Source organism: Lissotriton helveticus, chromosome 5_1 (assembly GCF_964261635.1).
Source record: "Lissotriton helveticus chromosome 5_1, aLisHel1.1, whole genome shotgun sequence".
Lineage (NCBI taxonomy): Eukaryota > Metazoa > Chordata > Amphibia > Caudata > Salamandridae > Lissotriton > Lissotriton helveticus.
Window position 1 is genome coordinate 326,753,467 of NC_136065.1, and position 20,533 is coordinate 326,773,999.

Sequence of the window (20,533 nt, forward strand, 5' to 3'; positions counted from 1 at the left end):
AAGATGAGTTTTCAGAATTTACTAGTTCTAATACTCAATCTAAAATAGAAATGGAAGATCCATTTGGACATACACTTTTTAATCCCTCATTAATTAGGCATCCAAGAATTTCAGAATGGTGGCTAATTGAACATACTTCAGACTATATTAAATTTTGGATTAGAAGACCATTGGAGAGAAACAAACGTAATCTCATGAAAGCAGAATGCTCACAAAATTCTAAGAGGTTGGAGTCAAAGGGCTGTGTGTTTCATTGGTAATACTAACGCTGGTTTGATAGCTGAGAGATGGAAGGCGGTCTTATTCAGAATAAGTCCAAAATTAGATGGATTTTACAAAAAAGGAAAGCAGCAAGGAGTCAAAAGGACTCCTATTTGGAGATGGTCTAGTTAAATCGTTAGGGAAACATGTGCAAACATTTACTTTTCCAGATAAGGCGCATGAATTCATGAGAAGAGTCTTCGGAAGTGGAAATTTATATGGCAGGGCCGGAAGGCGGGGTCAGTCTTTCGGCCGTCCATATTGAAGATGCCCATTTTATCAAGGAGGTGGAAGTTTGCAAGGAAGGAGTGGTTACACAGGAAACATGTATCAAAATACATTCTATCCACAAAGAGGACGTGGAGGAAGGAACAGATCAACTTGAGAAAGAGCAGGGGTTCAGTCTGGAGGAAAAACAGGTCAATATGAGTATGAGAAACATGTGTGTTTCTTCTCAGAGAAACTCAGGAGGAAGATTGAGGATGTTTCAGGGGAAATGGAAGGAGATAAACCGAGATTTCTGGGTTATTGAAACTGTAAAAGGTTATGTGATAGATTTTGTTTCTGTACCAGAACAGGAGAAAGAACCAAAGGAAATATATTTTCAAAAAGAAGCTCAAACTATTATAGAAAAAGAAGTGAGGGAAATGTTAAGAAAACAGGCAATAATAAGAGTTTCAGAGGAGAACAAAGGGTTTGTAAGTAACCTTTTTGTCGTAGAGAAAAAGGACAAAGGTTGGAGGCCAGTCATAAATCTGAGGGAGTTAAATCATTATGTGGTTTACAATCTTTTTCAAGATAGAAGGGATCCATCTGTTAAGAGATATTTTGATGGAGAACGATTGGATGGTGAAAAAAGATTTGAAGAATGTGTATTTTTCAATAGCAATGGCAGAAGAAAGTTAAAAATTCCTTCAGTTCAGGTGGAAGGGTCAGCTTTATCGATTTGTATGCCTTCCTTTCGGTCTATCATCGGCCCCTTGGTGTTGATGCTGATCTATTTAGACAACATTCTTATCCTGAATAGGGAGGTAGAGAGTTTATTGGAACACAGCACCTTAGTGCAGAGTCTGTCAAAAGGCCTACTCATTCTCTTTTATGGGTCTTTATTTCTCTCGTACAATTCAATAAAACAGTATTCACACTGCAGTCCCCCTTCTGCATGGCAGACAAAAATGCTTAACATAATAAACCAATTTCCTAAAATATCCTGACAGAGCGTGCAATCTAAATTGCACAAGCTGGATATTCACAAAACACGGAAACTGCAACACCATTGACAGACAATGCATATAAAAAGAATCTACTTGCACTGTGAGACTCAGCATTCTAGATCTGCACGTATTTATTCCACGTGTTAATTGGTGGGATTAAATCAGGTTTGCATCAGCAGAACACACCATAAACTGGATTGTATCTACAGAAAAACTGACATTCCTCAATAGGCCTTGCCCTTAAAAAGCTGGTAGAGCTGGGGCAATGCCCATCAGGCTCGGCCGCCTTGTTACTTAGTATAATCATACTACCGTAATTTCAGAAACACAGACCTGTTGTGGATAATACTAAAAATGTTCGCCAGATTCAATTTTCTAATAAACATAAATATGAAAAAAATCATGCATTTTTCGAGGCATTCTAATGTTTGTCAGATTAGATTTTTGTCCAATATCATGACAAATCTGTATGTACAACGTGTCTAACAAGTAGGAAAAGTTACAGTCAAACCTCAATGTGTACTCCCATTAAGAACATTGTGAGATCTGTAAGAGAGTACAAGCCTATTTTTCACTAAATGTGCTCTGCTGCTCCAAACTATGATGGTCTTTGGATGGGGTAGGATCACCAAGAAATGATCCAATATGTGGGTTGTGCTAGAAACGGTTAAAATGATCAATGTATGGATGTATAGCTGCAAAAACGGGATAACAAGGTCTAATTTTCGTATTACAGTGTTAGTTGTAACATCATTACTCACTTGTAATGCATAAGAGATAAAGTGTATTAGTTCGTTCAAATGCTGGCATTTAATAAGGGGTAGCAGGAATATGCACGTCACTGCATATTCTAATCTGACAAAAATAGCTTTGTATGAGAAAAGGCCACAAATAATTTAACAAGCATTTGCAATGCAATAGATCTCGCATTAGGAAAGTTTGAGCTATTGGTATTGTAAATGACATTTATTTATGTGTTGGTTTTGAAAATAGTGAAATTAATAGCTTTGTCATTTACAATGCCAATACTTTAACTTTAGCAAATGTGACACCTATAGCATTTGTAATGCAACATGTTTTGTATTTACGTGACTTAGATGTATTGATATTACAAATAACAATGGCTTTTAAATGTTTTTAATAATTAATACTTACATAAAAGTTATTGTAATTTATAATGGCAATAGCTTAAACTTTTGTAAATACATTTTGTGAAGATTATGTTCAGTGTATTTTATTGTGACGAAAATCCAAGAACAGAAGTGAAATATTAACATCTTTTTGTGACATTTGTAATAAAGCTTCAAACATTGAGAGAACATATTTGAACCAGTTGTTGTTGAATGGTTGCAGAGATTGATGCTGCAGTGGCGCTGAGTGATGTTGTGGTGGCGACAAGCGATGCTGTGGCATTCAGTGATGCTGTGGTGTTCAGTGATGCTGTGGTAGCGCATAGTGATGTTGTGGTACCCCTTAGTGATGCTGTGGTGGTGCGATAGATAGAGTGAGGGCGATAGACAGATAGAGAGAGGGCGATAGACAGACAGATAGGTAGAGAGAGGGCGATAGACAGACAGATAGATAGATAGATAGAGGGTGATAGACAGACAGATAGATAGATAGATAGATAGAGGGCGATAGACCGACAGATAGATAGAGGGCGATAGACCGACAGATAGATAGAGTGAGGGCGATAGATAGAGTGAGGGCGATAGATAGAGTGAGGGCGATTAGGTAGATAGAAGGAGGGCGATAGGTAGATAGAAGGAGGGCGATTAGGTAGATAGAAGGAGGGCGATAGGTAGATAGAAGGAGGGCGATAGGTAGATAGAAGGAGGGCGATAGGTAGATAGAAGGAGGGCGATAGGTAGATAGAAGGAGGGCGATAGGTAGATAGAAGGAGGGCGATAGGTAGATAGAATGGGAGTGGGTGTGTGGTTGTGTGTGTTGTTGAGTGGGTGTGTGGGGTTGGGTGTGTGGTTGGGTGTGTGGTTGGGTGTGTGGTTGGGTGTGTGGGGTTGGGTGTGGGGTTGGGTGTGGGGTTGGGTGTGGGGTTGGGTGTGGGGTTGGGTGTGGGGTTGGGTGTGGGGTTGGGTGTGGGGTTGGGTGTGGGGTTGGGTGTGGGGTTGGTGAGGTGTGCAGTTGGGTGTGCAGTTGGGTGTGCAGTTGGGTGTGCAGTTGGGTGTGCAGTTGGGTGTGCAGTTGGGTGTGCAGTTGGGTGTGCAGTTGGGTGTGCAGTTGGGTGTGCAGTTGGGTGTGCAGTTGGGTGTGCAGTTGGGTGTGCAGTTGGGTGTGCAGTTGGGTGTGCAGTTGGGTGTGCAGTTGGGTGTGCAGTTGGGTGTGCAGTTGGGTGTGCAGTTGGGTGTAGTTGGGTGTAGTTGGGTGTAGTTGGGTGTAGTTGGGTGTAGTTGGGTGTAGTTGGGTGTAGTTGGGTGTAGTTGGGTGTGTGGTTGTATGTGTGGTTGTGTGTGAGATTGAGTCTGTGGCGTGGTTGCGTTTGTGTGGTTGTGTGTGTGGTTGTATGTGTGTGTGCGTGGTTGTATGTATGTGTGTGCGGTTAGAGAAGGATGTATGTGGAAGAGAGCAGCAGATCAGCACAGCAGAAGAGAACAGGGAGTTAAAGAAGGAGGTGGGTGGAAGAGAACAACAGATCAGCACGGGAGAAGAAAACAGGGAGTTAGAGAAGGAGGCGGTGGAAGGGAACAGCAGATCAGCATGGGAGAAGAGAACAGGGAGTTGGAGAAGGGGGCGGGGTGCAGAAGGGGGCGAGGTGGAAGAGAGCAGCAGATCAGCATGGGAGAACAGAACAGGGAGTTAAAAAAGGAGGCGGGTGGCAGAGAGCAGCAGATCAGCATATAAGAAGAGAACAGGGGGTTAAAGAAGGAGGTGGGGTGGAAGAGAGCAGCAGATCAGCACAGGAGAAGAGAACATGGATTTAAAGAAGGAGGCGGTGGAAGAAAACAGCAGATCGTCACAGGAGAAGAGAAGAGAACAGGGAGCTAGAGAAGGAGGCAGTGGAAGAGAGCCGCAGATCAGTACGGGAGAAGAGAAGAGAACAGGGAATTAGAGAAGGAGGTGGGTGGAAGAGCAGCAGATCAGCACGAGAGAAGGGAAGAGAACAGGGAGTTAGAGAAGGAGGTGGCTGGAAGAGAGGAACAGATCAGCACAGCAGAAGAGAACAGGGAGTTAAAGAAGGAGGTGGGTGGAAGTGAACAGCAGATCAGCACAGGAGAAGAGAATAGAATAGGTAGTTAGAGAAGGAGGTGAGGTGGAAGAGAGCAGCAGATCAGTAGAAGTTAACAGGGAGTTAGAGAAGGAGGCAGGTGGAAGAGAGCAGCAGATCAGCACAGGAGAAGAGAAGAGAACAGGGAGTTAGAGAGGGAGGTGGGTGAAAGAGAGCAGCAGATTAGCACAGCAGAAGAGAACAGGGATTTAAAGAAGGAGGTGGTTGGAAGAGAGCAGCAGATCAGCACTGGCGAAGAGAAGAGAACAGTGAGTTAGAGAAGGAGGTGAGGTGGAAGAGAGCAGCAGGTCAGCACAGCAGAAGAGAACAGGTAGTTAAAGAAGGAGGTGGGGTGGAAGAGAGCAGCAGAACAGCACGGGAGAAGAGAACAGGGAGGTAGAGAAGGAAATGCAATACAACTATAATCAAAAGATTAGAAGCAAAATGCAATTAAAAAGCCCTAAAAATATCACTTTGAAAATAACGTCTGACAAATAGTTGTTACCGGTTAACAAAATCTGAGATGTTCTAGGCCGGAGATTAACAGAATATGAGAAAAACACGCTAGAAGCCTAGGTCTGGGGATTTGTAATTTAGGCAGCGTCTGACTGCGAGCCAACCTAAACGGATCCTCCGGACAGGTAGAGTTTTGGGGTAAACAAGCAAGTGGTTTTTGTGGGTAAGCACCTGTATGTTATCCATGTACATTTAAATTGGGAAGGGAAGTGCAAAGCCAATAGCAAATAATAATTAAAAAAGGGTGTCGAGATTAAATCCCTGGAGAGCAACAGGGTGAACAAGTGAAAACTAAATGCCAGTGGTGGCCACAGGGTGGCAGTGTTTAATAAGAAAGACTGTCTCAGAGAGCGATGTTACGCTCTATGGTGTTGATGAGAGCGAGGTAATGAGGAAGAAATAACGGAGGACGCCAGGGTGAACAGCAAGAGGTAAGTGTTGCTTTACTATGCGAGTGGCCACAACACTTTAATCTTTAGAACAAAACAAAATTGCTGGCAGAAGTATTTCACGGTGCTCTCGCAACATAGGCAGAGTGATAAATCATAGACGCGCTCGTGAGAAGACGCAATATCTCTGGCAGTGGCATAGAGCACAGGCTCTAAAGAACAATGCAGGAAAATGGCACGGGCAAATGTGCAGTGAAACGTAGCGCGTGCTCTAAGATGAGCTGTGAAGGGCTTGCGGTGTTAAACAATAATGGAGAGCATGGCAGACAGCAGGCATGAGCACTAATGAAGCAGTTAGAGGCATACGCGCGAGGCGAGCGTAACGGACAGCTTGCTGTAAATGTAAAAACAAGGTAAGATGACGGCTAAGGAGAGCAGTAAAAATTAAACAACTAGTGTGGCGTTGCAGACAGCAAGCACGAACAGGTGAAAGGCAGTTCAGTTTAATCAGCGCATGGCAAACACGCAAGATGATCGTAAAGGCAGCTTGCAGTAATTAACAAGCTCTCGGCATTGCGTGGTGGGGGCGGGTGAGCGGCATTGGTTGGGGGGCTGTGGGGGGGCGGGGGAGCGGCATTGGGTGGTGGGGGCGGGGGAGCAGCTTCTTTGAAGTCTGATGCCGAGGATGTGGACCTATTGCATTGCAAATGCTTGTTTTATACTAATTAGAGGGAGGGAGTAGTCCATCTTGGGGGAATGGGAAACTAGCACGCTACTTTTTTCTTTGACGATCTGCCCACAGGCACTATTGCTCATTATGTAATGACTGTGGCAAGTAAGGCTCGGACTTGGTGTAATGAAGATTACCAGTAAGCAACCGGGGCATTATTGTTTAGAACTATGTTTTCAGAAGGAAGCAGTAGTGTGCCACCCAGCTCCTTCACGGTTGGTTGCCACTGATGCATGTACCCTCATAACAGGTGAGATTTCAGGTTATAAAGATGGTCTACATAAACTCAGATGAAGAATTAGCTGGAGCTAGCATTGCCACCTGGCTGCGTTTTTTGATCGTCACGACTGTTATACCTGTATGACTGTTTGTACAAAAACGTGGATCACCGTAAGTATTTTTTCCCTTATCAGTACATGCTTTAAACTGTAAATGTAAGAAGAAAACACTTTAAAATGTGTTCAACGGTTGCCTTAATGATTCCATTGCTCATAATTAAAGTAAAGTAAACAATGACCGAAAAGCCATGCAAAAAATTAATACTGAAGATTTCATGTAAATTTCTACTTAAGACTCATGGCCAGGCGGGCCTCTGTAGAATCCAGGGACGTAACCCTGCCGGGCACTCACAAAGGAGCTATGCTGCGCAGGGGCCAATACCGGAGCCACCATCACAGAGGCCTGCTGATGTCGTCACGACCGCTCTACGAGTGAAACAGTCACCCCTGACAATGTCCACGGAAATAAGAGCAAGCCTACAAGTAAGAGGGAAACAAGGTATTTTAGATGCTCCTTATTAAATGACGATGACGTCAGAAAACCAAGTCCGCAGATAGAGTGCCTCAGGAAGTTGATTTTGGGAGTCGGCGAGTCCAACCTTTTCGTATGTCTGAAATTACGAAATGCCCTACGATATTTTTAAAGCTATACGCCAGATTAAAACCCTCTGATGTGCCGACGGCCCTTCAAAGAGTTGAAATATGAGGAAATGAAGGGGGCAATGGTGTAAAATAAACGTGTCTGGTCTGCAAGGCTTGAGGCACGCGCTGCGGTTGGGTCGTGAGAGGAAGCGGGTGACCAGCTTTGTTAGTTGACTCAGATGTTATTATTTCTGATCTGATGTGACTGGGAGCGCCGCCGTGCTGACGGGGAACTCCCGCGCCGCCCTGGAGAGGACAGCGTAAGGCCACACGCAGGAACCAAATAGGATGTTAGTGACTCATTACGGGACTCTGCATTGCGTGGTAGGGGTTGGGGGCGGGGGAGAGGCATTGGGAGCCGGGGGCGGGGGAGCGGCTTGGGAGCGGATGCCTTTGAAGTCTGATGCTGAGGCTCAACAAATGGCGGAGCGCATTCCTTTGAAGTCTGATGGGGGGGGGGGCGGATGCCTTTGAAGTCTGATGCCGAGGCTCAGACAAATGGTGTATGGTGTGCGATGTGGCTGGTGATGTGCACGCGCCTGGCTCACATGAACTGCACGTAATCCGCAGTGGGAAGACTTTTGAAAGCCTCTTACTATAATCTCGCCGAACAATGCTTACGCATTGCTTCAGCGAGACCTAAAAAGTACTGTGGAGGGTGAGGGGTGTGCATGAGGAATGAATGTAAATACTATACGCAAAAGAGTCACTCTAGAGAACTGTGACTTTATAAGGAACTTAGACTGTGGTCTACTTTATCTATATTGCCATATAACTCGTTGGTGCCTTGCAATACCTGTGAATATACAGCCAAATACAAAAAAATCAAGAAACAAAAAAATTAACAAAGAGGCTTTTTTAGACTGCCGAGCAGTCTTCAAGGAAACACTTGTCTTAATTTCGATGAGATAGGTAATGTGGGGTTCTGGTGTTCCAGTATACTATCTCATTGCAATGAAAGATAGTGGTCTTGCGAGTGCAGAGAAATAAAAGACAATGAGAACAATGTCCATTATTAGAGGTTTCACTAAAAGTATAAAAACTGCATTAATGGAGATTCTCAATGCTAGAGTGCCCTCAAATACCCGGAACGTGAGAGTTTTCTGTGATCTGCTTTTCCTAGGCCCTCACCTGTTTTCTTTTTTTCCGGTTGTCCATGATCTTCCGCTTCAGGAACTTTGTCCTTTTTTGCAGCTTCTTGTATTTGTGACGGTTCATCTTCCGCCGTCGGATTTTCAAAATGTTCTTACAGTGCATACTACCTTCATGTGCCTCATCGTGTGCCTCGTCTAGAGGGGCTGCAGGCTCAGCAGGGGGGCAGTCAAAGAGAGGGGCTTGGGCACTCGGATCATAAGCGATCTTTTCATGAAGATCCAACACCTCCACCTTGGGCAAAGCGTAACGAATCGAGAGCCAGCTTTCTAGGGGTGTGATGGAGAGCCTCCGAGGCACAAGCATGTCTTCCAGTTCTGGATCGAGTGCATACCATCTCTGTGGGGGACCTCCACCTTTACTGGTGTGCTGTGTGCTGTAACTCACTGCACCATTAGAAGTCAGTACGCTGGAAGACAAAGGCCTCGACAGAAATGTACCTATAGCAGTAGGAGAAAAAAAAGGACTCAGTTAAGTTTAATCAAGGAATGCCATTTAACTGATAACTCAATCCTATCTCTATGTGTGTGTTGCCTTATCAATGCAGCTTGTTAGGTAAAAAGGATTCATGTTTAGTCAATTCTAATAAATTCCTTCATTTTGAGGATATTCTTGTTAATTTACTACTGTAACACAAGGAAAAACTCAGGATAGGGCCAACATCTGCGAACCATGGCTACACTGGAAGAAGGGTAGAACTTGGACAAAAGCGAAGGAGAATAAGGTCCGTAGTGTTTGATTTGGTATGCTTAATTCTTACTATATGGTAATGTGGAGGTTTACCAGAAACATTTTTATCAACGCATCTTACATTTTCACTCAATTTAAGGCCTCTCTATCTGTCCTGCCTTTGCCATGTATGTCTTAGGTCAGTGGTTCTTAACCTTTTGACTTCAGTAGATCCCACTTAATCACTAGTGGAACCCATGGACCCTGACTAAATTTTTATTGAAATTAATCATTACCCAAATACCCAAATCCCAAACCCTAAGCCTTTTTGATTGATTTGAACCACAAAACAATACACTAAAAATACAGAAACAGGCATCCATCAAACACGAGACAATATATTGACAAATAAACCTATTTAAAAAAAAAACATTTTAATAGGAAAGTTGGAACTTCTCTAAATTCAATTGAGACCACTCATTGTCCATAGTATTTTCTGTTTGGTACACTTGCACTGCTCCCGTAAATCAATCTGAGGATACAAACAATGTTGAACCTCCAACTTCAAGTTCCTTCACATTTACAGAACGTTTTAAAATGTACACTTTTTTCTTTTTTGTACGCGCTTTATTGATCTGTTAATATTACTAACTTTTCTAAGCAGACACGGACCCCCTGAGTAGTCTTCGCAGACCGCCAGGGATCCCCGGACCACAGGTTAACTCATTCGGCGCTTATGGCGAGCTCAGCTCGTCATGAGGCACAGTGGGGCTAATTCCCCTCCTGTGCGGGCGTTCAACGGGAGTGGGCAGAGTCATGACGAGCTGGGCTCGTCATGACGAGCTGGGCTCGTCATGAGTATCGCGGCCGCCGCGCGCGGTCCTCCTCCCCCCCGCGGCGAAGGGGTTAAGAACCACTGTACTAGGTGGTTACCAAGATAAACAGCTAAAGCAGAAATGTACATGGCCAGTACTACTTCATAGGGGCATCAGGTGATTCAGAGAGCTAATCTACATATGTACTCTATACAGATATTCAACCAGGGTTTAAGGAAAAGAGGTAAATTCCCATACACTGCCTTCTATTATCATAGTGCATACTACAAACTGTCAATTTGCTAAACAGCAGGTGGTGCCACCTCTATATCCAAATTCTATACCAATAACTGCTATGTCTCAGTTTAGCGATTGACTTTTCAAAAGAATACATTCATCTTGTACGCAATCAAATCAGCAGAGCTGCCATTCGTCAGAACAGTCAAGAGGTAGGACTTGGGTAGAAGTCGTCCCACACTGCTTATTGCCTGTTGGAAAGCGCACAAATGAAATATATCAGTTAACATTGATAGTTTAGCCTGCTTATAAGCTCTCTCAATGTTTACAGACTGGGAAACCGAGATACAGCCTTCAGAGCAGACCTGACTGAAATGGAAACAACTTATTTCCTTCTTGGGACAGTCCCAAACAATCGCAGAACACTCCACTGAACAACCGTAGCTCTTATCTATTCAGCACCAGCCTAGTGGGCTATCACTCTGAAATGGCAACACAGTGCTATGGTAGCACTCACGTAAATAGACACATACATATGGCTATCTGTTATAAGTTGCACAGTTTGTTCCCCCTATTTTAGGTTATTGGCCTAGAGGTGAACACCAGATCTCCCATAATCTCCTCCAAGAAAAGATGGAAATGAGAGGGTAGCTGCACAGGTGCATCAGATCTCCAGTATAGCTATCTTTTGCCGCTGGCTTGGAACGTATTTAAGGCTGACTAGGTCCTCTGTGAAGGAGCATAATATAGTCTATGTATGTAGTACACGAAGTGTGTTCCCCATATATGTTAACTTCAGAGCAATTAGCAGTCTTAGTTATTGGAACTTGTTGGTTGATTTGTTGTGTGGCGCACCAGAAAAGACTTCGAAGGAGATCAGTAAATGATGTGGCTCTGAGAGAGACTGGAAGATTGTTCTTCACAACCATATAGCGAATGGATGACATGGAATAGTTCTTCTCGGCAGACAGAATGGCTGCCCGATCTAAGTTTCTGTTAACCTTCTTGGTTCATAGACCAGACACTGCTGGTTCAGTGACTCTTTATTCAGTACTAAACAAATGCTCTACTGGCCTCTGAGTGAGAACTTAACCCAAAGAAGAGCTGCTGTATTGTACGTTCCTTTTACATCTTTACTTTAACAGTAGGCCACTTTGTATTCTTCCCGAGAAACACCTACAAACACCTAGGCAGCATCCAACAGTGATCAAATAAACATTCCCAATGGTAGTATATACAGCAGAGTTGAGAGACTTGCAATATCTTGTGTTCGTCAAGATTTCCCAAGCAACACAGGAGCGCACGTGGTGGCCTTGCGTTGCTTCGTAAATTTGAATTAACTATTGCATCGCCCCTGCAACACAATGCGTGACACAAAGGGTAACAATACAATATAAATCTGTCCCTTAGTTATATATCTATTGCGCCACTGTATATCGAGTTAACTTTGTGGTATACTGCAGTACACGCCAATGACAAGTCAGTATATGATTGGCCAATGGCTGCCTTTACAAAGTGAAAGGCAGCTACGTGGTTTTACCACACTTCGGCTTTGTTCTGGTATTACGGCCTTGGATATGCATGACTAATAGGTTTTATTGCGGTTCCCTACTTATTACCAATTTATTAAAGTAATTTATAGGCCAAGGGTCCAGAAGCCAACACCAGTTATTGCCAAGATGAGGCTTGCCTGGCTCAGTAACCCTGGCAACAGCAACATCAGATGTTTAATGCATTGAACTCAACGTAAATCATTTACTTGCAATTTTATTTTTGTTGATGTGATTGACCTGCCTGAAAGGGAGTTACTTTGCGTTCTCCAAATCATTTTAAAGCCACGGTCACATTAACTTCACTTGAATGGTCTACAAACAGGATTAAACAAAAGAAGACAAAATTATCTAACTAACCTGGATTACTGACGGAAAGGAAAAAAACAATAGGGGTCGTTCTCAAGAAATGGTCAAATCACATCCCAGTTAGACTGACCTTTTAACTTGGTTCAGATACTGAAAATAGATACATTCACCAAAAGTTGGCTGACTGGGGCCAATGGTAAATCTCTATGGGAAACCTCCTATCCCATCATACATCCCCAGCTAATGAGGATAATAATCACTATACAGCTGCGTCCGCCTAACAGGACTTTCAGTGAATTTCATTTATTTATTCCATTTACTGTGTTTTTCTATGGTGGGTATTAGCACACTTTGCACAGAACTAGAATACATATGCCAGATTTGCATAACACAATAACCGTGACAGTCAACCAAACAGTAGGAGTGTGGGAGGAGCAGAGCGAGAAGGAGGTAGTGTGTGCTTAGACCAGGTTACCAGAGAATAACTTTGTATGATCAGTGAAATTTTAGGGTACAGAATGGACCAAAAGAGTATGCTTGAAGTATGGTCCTGGGTGTCTTAACCCTCAAGTGAGAGGACACTTGATTATGGGAGGTACGGATACAGAAATATTATCAGAAGCGTCATCCACCATGACAAAGGGTCCTTTCTTAAAACAACCCTTAGGGTTAGTTGGCGCGTGGCTGGACTCCAAAACAGGAGACCTGAACTTTCATTAATTTCTTTCAAATTTTAGAGTAATTTGCCTTCGAGGAACTTGTGCAAAATTTCCTGGCTATAAGCAAGTATATACTATCTATTTTCCCCTGCCCTTCTTGGGCCCTTGCAGCATGCCTATCTGCCCACCATAAAGAATTAATTGACTTTTCCCACTGCCTCTACAGAGTTTCACACCGTAAGGTTACCTTCTGGGATAACAAAATATACACCTAGATGGAAAAAGCTATACCCAGGATAAACCGTTCCCACCAAGAGCATCCATAGTTTATTGGACTCTGACTATTTACTTATTTGTAGTCCGTTGACTCTTGCAAAAGTAAGTTTTAGTTACAATGCATAATGAGCAATCTTCTTCTGATTTATACTTCACCAGTATGAACTGTAGCCTGACAGAACTGGATCCTGGTGTTTTCTGGAATACTGTGCCATAGGTAAACCGGGTATATGTTCTCCTACACCCCCCACCAATTGGATTTCAGTAGGTACCTAGGTGACAATATTTTTCACAGTCAATTCTTCAACATCCCAAGGGAGATACATTTTCCCCTTAGCATGGCACTGCTAAAGTGGATACATCGGTTTTCATCAAAGGAAGTGAAGTGTCTTTGACAATTCATGAACTGAGGAAGGCCCAGGGGCCACAACTACATTCCTTCAAATGTGTTGAAATGGGTCTCTGTAATGGGAATATGCTTCGTAGTTAGAGTTGAAAACACCATTATTGCAACAGGTATGATTCCCCAATATTGACATACCACCATAATGGTCTTTATATATAACAACCATTGGCAAACACTTTAGGTCTCGCCTTTTAGAGCTATTTACCTTGCAATGATTTTAGCAACGTTGTAGAGCATTGCAGCTGCTGAGCAGAATGACTAAGAAATTGTTTCATAAATAGCACTATGACGCAGCACGACCATTGATTTTTTTTTTTATTAAAAACATAGGGCAATGGGTTGCGGGATGAGTCAACATGGAGGGCGGGCGGGTGTTAGACAAGGGTTCAGGTGGTGGGAGAGACAATGGTGGTAGCACACCAACAACAGAGTCTGAGTGGGAGGAGCTGTGGAAGCACATGAACAATGGCGAGTGGCCTGGAGAGGCTAGAGGTGCAAATTGAAACCAGAGGGCACACGTGGGAGTGGATGGGGTAACAGAATCACAATGGAGAGTGGTCTGGTGATTTGGGGCAATCAAAAGAACAAGGAAGGGGTGGGAAAACAAGTGAAGGTATATGGGAGGAAGGAAGAAAAAAGAGGCTACGGATGGAGAAAAAAAGGAAACAAGGATGGGAAAGATGTACACGGGGGAAACAGCTGAAACACAAAACACTTGCTTTGGATGCTTAAACAAAAACACAAAAAGTAGTGCCTGAAAAATATGCAGTGGAAAGTCACAGGTAAAGCATCCATGCTCCAGGGGAGGGACAAACACAAAACAAGCCTTTGGGATCTTATAAGTGTTTTGCCAGACCTACTGGCAAATAGCTGAAACTTACTCTAGTCACACCTAAAAACTGGGACTCGCAATGACTATTAAGATGTTTTGAGAGGGAGTGGGGAGTTTAAGCGTGACTTAATACGTCAAAAAGAAATATCCAAAAGCAGCCATAGTCTGACACACAAAAGGAAAAGCCCTGTCGAAAAACTTCTTCAACAGAGCAATAGAAACTACAGCCCCTACCTTCACACTTCTCATCTACCAAACCAGCAGTGCTGGGGAAGAACAATTATTGTTTTTTGGGGAAGTGGTGCAAAGAGTAGTGGTCAAAGCCATGTAGTTTCTGGGCACTAATAAGAAGGAATCTGCATACTAAAGTGCTGTTCTGTGGAGATGCAGTGGTGCACATTTTAGTACTGCCTTTGAAATGGTCGGCTGCCCACACTATTGTAAACTACCATGCTGCAACGCCCCCCCCCTCTTTTCCCTTTCAGAGAGAAGAGTGCACAGAAGCTAGCTGCTACACGCCACTGCTTAGTGAAATGATAATGTATCAAAGCAGCCATCGACTCATACCCTCCCCTTCATCCAGCTATTGTTCAAAAGGTCACATAACCTCTTGAACTCGTACCTTCGTGGTACAGCGTTCTGTCATTTGCCAGAGCCTAGGTACAGTGGGCTATAAGTGGGATGAAAAAACAAGTGGTGTTTCAAAGGGGCGTGGCAGGTGCAATTAAGGACGTGGCTTAAAACACATAAGCTAAAAATCTGTGTTTAGCATAGTGTGCTGCCAGACTGGTATTTTGCTGTTTCTGTCATTGCATCCAGATATATGATAACATGTGTAACATTATACCTACAACTAGCGAGGACTATAAGCTTTGTCAATGGTGGTTAGTTGCATAAAATAAATAAGCAACAACTGTTGCGGCACCTGCGCTTTACTTTTAATGTTAAAAGTAAAGCGCAGGTGCCGCGATTACACCAAAAGTAAAGAAACAAAAAAAAAATCTATTTCTTTACTTGTTGTTATAACCGCGGCACCGCGCTTTTCTTTTAACATTAAAACTGAAGCGCGGGTACCTCGATTATAGCAAAAGTAAAGAAACAGATGTGTTTTTCTATTTCTTTATTTTTGCTATAATCGCGGCACCCGCGCTTTAATTTTAACATTAAAAACATAATAATGAGGAGATAATCACATTGGATTTGTTGGGCGTTTTCACACAGGAAGAGGGTAAGTCCAAGTGATCAGGTCGAAATCCATCCTAATCACAGCCATAAATGGACTTTAATAAAAACAAAAAATGGGGAGGGGAGATGCCACCTCTGTTTCAGTGATGGTGCACACTGGCAAGTCAGTCTTAAGTATCCTTTATTAAATAGGGAACTGCTAGCGGCAGCTGGAGGAAAAGTAGAACATTTATTCTTTAGATCTTGTCTACAGCTAATTTGTTCAATCCTTCTGTGAAGAAATCGATGTTAGGAGTGTCATTCCCCTGGCTGGCCTGCACCCCCTTTACAATGGGTCTGTGTACAAGAGTGTCTTATTCTAGGATACATTATGGGATCCGCTTAGAACAGACAAAACTGCAGGTCTCCATTTACTTCCTCATATCACAACACCTATGTCGAGATGGACATAGAACAGTAGTGGCCATCTCTAACATCAAAAAGAGTGACAGAGATGGTTACTGGGAATGGGTACGAATGATGAATTCATCAGGTGCAAGAAGCAATAGAATGTGCTTCCAGTATTTACTCATCAAGTCATATAGGGAAATAAATATTATTTACGTTGCACTGTGCATGGGTTCATTCTACTCTAGATGAGGGTGTTCTGCCAACTGGTCAGTACATAAGATGCTGGAAAAGAAGGTGTAGACATTTATGATTGGAGATCCCTTGGATGATACAAGCAAATATTCATTTTTATTATTTTGTCAGTACTATAGAAGGTTACGCACTAAGTTTACACTTTCCAAATTTTAGATATAGCAGCATTCCGACAGCAATGGTGGCTCTAAACCTTTATTGTTCACAATGTTATTTTCAGTGCTGCAAACTATACTGATTGTGCCAGGTTAAGCAGAACAGGATATTTAACCAATAATAGTGAAATGTGCCAGGTTAAGCAGAACCGGATATTTAACCAATAATAATGAAATGATCATTTGAATGACAGTAGCTTTTTAATATTGAATTTGGAACTTTCTGAAGTAATTTAAAAATGATGTTACTGAATAAAAAAAGAAATCTGTAAAGTTAATTTTGTACGGAACGTAATGGCTATTCTAAGAACTGAAGTACATCTAGCACTGATTGACAGAATACAAAAAGTAGCTTTCATTACCTGTAAATCTGGATGATTTTGCCAAATGAGCGCCTAGGCGTGAGAACCACATGATTTTAATTTGTTCATTCAGCTTCTTTCATAGATACGTCTGTCAAAACAAGAACACATTTTAAATCCCATTCTTGAACCGCTGCAATATTCATAACAGAAAAGTTAGAACAATAGCACTATTGACTTTGGTTGAGCAAAGTCATACAGTTGAAAATTCTGGTTTAGCTCGGTTTTGCCTAAGAATCTTCAAAGACATCTTTGGAAAAAAAGGAATTATTTTTAAATTTGGTCCTGTAATGAGCTACGTATAGGAGGATGTAATGTTGGCCTGTTAGCGTGCATTATATTCAAATCACTTAATGGTAGAAAGTGGTATCAACTGCTACACCTGGAGTGCCCTCAGCTACACCCCGATTTGACGAAGCAGTCAATGCACGCACCAAGTTATGAAGAAGACACTTCTTGCTAATCCCCTAACCCTTAGGCAGCAAACAATTGCTGTCAACTCTGCAATCTCATAGATAGTCAAAATGTGCATGATGGTTCTTTCGCTACCTTTAGAGTTTTGGTGAATGAATTTATGTGAAACTAGGAGTTGGCCTGTAGATCTTGTTGATTTAACTATTACCCTAGATTGTTGTCCTGCTTCGAGTGTTGCCTCTTATACTTGATACAGAGGCTTCAAACAGGCAGCTCAGGAGCTACTGGTAGTTCACCACTACCCTAGAAGTTGCTCCCAGAAGTGCAGCCCAGCACAGTATGCAATTCAGAGGGTCTAGCTCAGGTTTCTCCGACAAATACTTTATGAGCTACTGGTAGCTCTCCAACTGACTGTAAGTAACTTGCCTTTGTGCAGGCCAGCATACTAAAGTAAAAGCTTTAGCTTGGTTGAATTATTGTAAGCATCCCAAAATTGAAAAGTGTTTATTTGAACAAAATGTGTCTGTTTTCAGAACTCATACACTTAGCTCACACTCGTTGACGAATGACTGGATTTCTAAACTATATTTAAAGCTGTTATTTGAGAGAGAAATAATGAGGCACTGAGGAAGCATTATTAAAGTTATTTCCTTGGTGCCAGAAGCTTTGCAGCTATGACTCATGTATTAACTCTGTACATGCATTGTAAATAGCTAAAGCCATTTTAACATTATTGCTGGCAACCTTGCCTGGTGCACGGAGGTAATCACAGTTGGTAATCTTGCTTGGGTGGCCAATAATGTAACATAGTCTGACTTGGTCATTACCACCACACTGATAATATTAGTACCTCAGTATTGTAGCAAATAGCCCTTTCTGACATGGTCACCCCACTTTTTGCCCACTGGTACTGACATTCTTGACTGGATGAGCACTGGATACCAGCTAAACATGCCTCAGTGCCAGTGCTTTTTCTCTAAAAACTGCAACGTGTTCAATTGTAATCCAATTGGCAAATACTTTAGCACCCCTGTAAGTCCCTGGTAAATGTCCCAGGGCCTCGGTACTAAACAGTCCCTGTGGGCTGCAATTTATATTATGCCACCCAAAGGGACCCCCACAAAAACTGCATGCAGACTGCCACTTCCAGGATGCGTGAAGGGGTGCAAGCCTTTATGAATACACAACATTGCACACTCCCTGTGTTCAATACCCAAATGCACTGCATGTCTTATTTGTGAGTCACCCCTACAGCAGGCCTTAGAGCCCTAAGGCAGGGTGCATTATAATCCATGTGAGGGCATATCTACATGAGCAGGTATGCCCCTGTGATGCATAGTCCCATTACTAGGCCATTGCAAGTGATCAGGCAACCATGTTAAAGGTATATACTGGGCACTGGTTATTACAAGTTATACAGCTACATAATGGCTGCAGTGAAAATAATGGTGATTGGAATCAAACACCTCGTCTCAACAAATCTTTACTGATGCCAGTGTCGGATTTATTGTGAAATGAATCCAGAGGGAACCTCAGAGATGCTCCCTGAAAACCTAGTCCTCTAGTGAGCTGGCTAACTGGTTCCATCCAGCCTGCCACCACAGACATGTTTCTCACCCCTCTAGGTGAGAGTCAGCACTGACAGAGGCCAGAAACAATGCCTGCACCGGAGGAAGATGATCACACCTGCTCAGGCAGGAGGGCAAGTAAAATAATCATATCAGGACAGAGGCTTCAAAGCTCCTGCCACCTTTCATATGCAACTATGGCTTCCCCCAGACCTGGGGAACACTACCCCATGACCTGAGGTCCAGGTAGAATAATTAGATAGTGAGAATGCGTGCCACACTTACAGGCTAGGCACACCCCTAAGGTGGGCCACCTACAGTGGACAGGTGAGGGAAGGTTTCCCCATCTAGGAAACCTCTAGGTCATATAAGGGGTGTAGTCAATCCAGGTGTAAGTAGGCCATTGGCTACTACCCTACAGTCCTCTAAACAGCCCTAAATTCAGTATTTAGGTGGTTTCCTCTGACACCAGAAACTCATATTCGTCTACTGAGAACCAAAGGAAGGATAAAGAAGAGCCGAAGTCATGAGAACAGAGAACCTGCACCGACATTGGCACCAAACCCTGCCTGGCTGCGTGCACCGTGACAATCACATAGACCGACTCATATAGAAGCTGAACAGTCTCCCCAAACCTGTGAAGGACTGTTCTCGCCTTGAACAACCAAGCAGCATCTCCATTAGGGTGGAGGAGCCATCCCCGTGCAGGCAATGACAGCATCTGCGCGGGTACCGGTGTTGCTGGCCATCGGGTCCACCGAGGGAGCAGCACTTCAAGAAGATGTCTTTGTAGCTCTGGGAGGTCAGATCCGTCTTTCTGCCGTGTTTGGAAATGCCAGGTCCCCCAGGAGACGCCCAGCACCAAAATCCTGGATACCGGAGCAGATGCTGCAGGCAAAGCTTGTTGTGTATCCATTCCAGGCAGCATCAACGCCAACCTACCGTCAAGGGACTTCAGGCTCCATGAGACCATCAGACAGTGGTCCTGCTGCCCTGCTTTCTTTCCCTCTCTAGGTCACCAAAGCAAAGTGAAAGCCTCTAACTACAGCGACCCGCCGGACTAAAAGCCTCTATACCCAAGCCTCTCCAGCCCGGGGTTCATGTAAACCAGCTGTATCCCTGTGCTCCAGGGCCCCTTTTGGGTTCTGTCGGGCTTGTCCCAAAGTCCCCGAGTCCCCACTTGCAGCCTTTCATTTGCAGGTACTTCTTCCATAGACTTTTAACGCGTAGCACTCAAGGCTACCAACGCGACCAGCACCTCTGCATTCAGACTCACCAGGTTTTGTAAAACCGAACTGCTGATGGTTCCTTGGACATTTGCCCCTAAGCACCTCAAGTCCTGGAAGGCAATCTCGGAAAACATGTGCAAGTATATCTCTGCAGTGTATGTTTCTCCCATATGATAACATTACCGTGTTCGAGGCTCATACCTCAAAACTGTTATACGACTACATTTTTCTATATATACAAAAATCTATAAATCTGAAAGCACTTACCTGATTCCGATGATCTTGATGTCTACAATTATATAAAAATCTGTGCTAGTTTTCAAAATTGGTCTAGGATTTCCTTCTTGAGTGCGCATCTCATTTATTGGCTGTGTGTGTACAACAAATGCTTCACACTACCCTCTGATAAGCCTAAGCTGATCGCCCACACTACCACAAATAGAGTACTTGGGATTATAAATTTAAGGCGTGTAAACCGACAAGGATCCTCTGTACTTTTTGCATGGTGTGCGCTTACATTAGCGCTACCACACAAAAAGGCCAGCTTCCTACAGGTATAATTTTCATTCAACATAAGTAGCACTTATTGCTAAAAAGGTATGCGACCCTTGTTCTACACTAAAAATGACAATCAGAGAGGGGTAGGTCTTGTAAGCAGAACCGTGCAGGACTAATTGATACTGCAGCTAGGATGCGGTATTCTGCCTTGATCTAAGAGGCAATCATTACAACACCAGAAAAGTTGGATTTTGAGATATAAAATCAGCATACACATAGGTATAGTGAATCTAATTTTCCTCATTTACACCTCAAATGCATA

At 43.2% G+C, this 20,533-nt stretch overlaps 1 protein-coding gene across 1 annotated transcript in view; it reads right to left on the reverse strand.

Moving 5' to 3' along the window:
* The window catches only part of AURKAIP1 (aurora kinase A interacting protein 1), a 42,523-nt gene that overhangs the window by 13,609 nt on the left and 8,381 nt on the right, over positions 1–20,533 (reverse strand). Inside the window, exons 2-3 of the mRNA XM_078642396.1 lie at positions 16,503–16,593; positions 8,385–8,845 (exon numbers count right to left, since the gene is read on the reverse strand). Coding sequence (XP_078498522.1) covers positions 8,385–8,845; positions 16,503–16,554 — 513 coding nt within the window. The 5' untranslated portion in view covers positions 16,555–16,593. The remainder of the gene's footprint in view (positions 1–8,384; positions 8,846–16,502; positions 16,594–20,533) is intronic.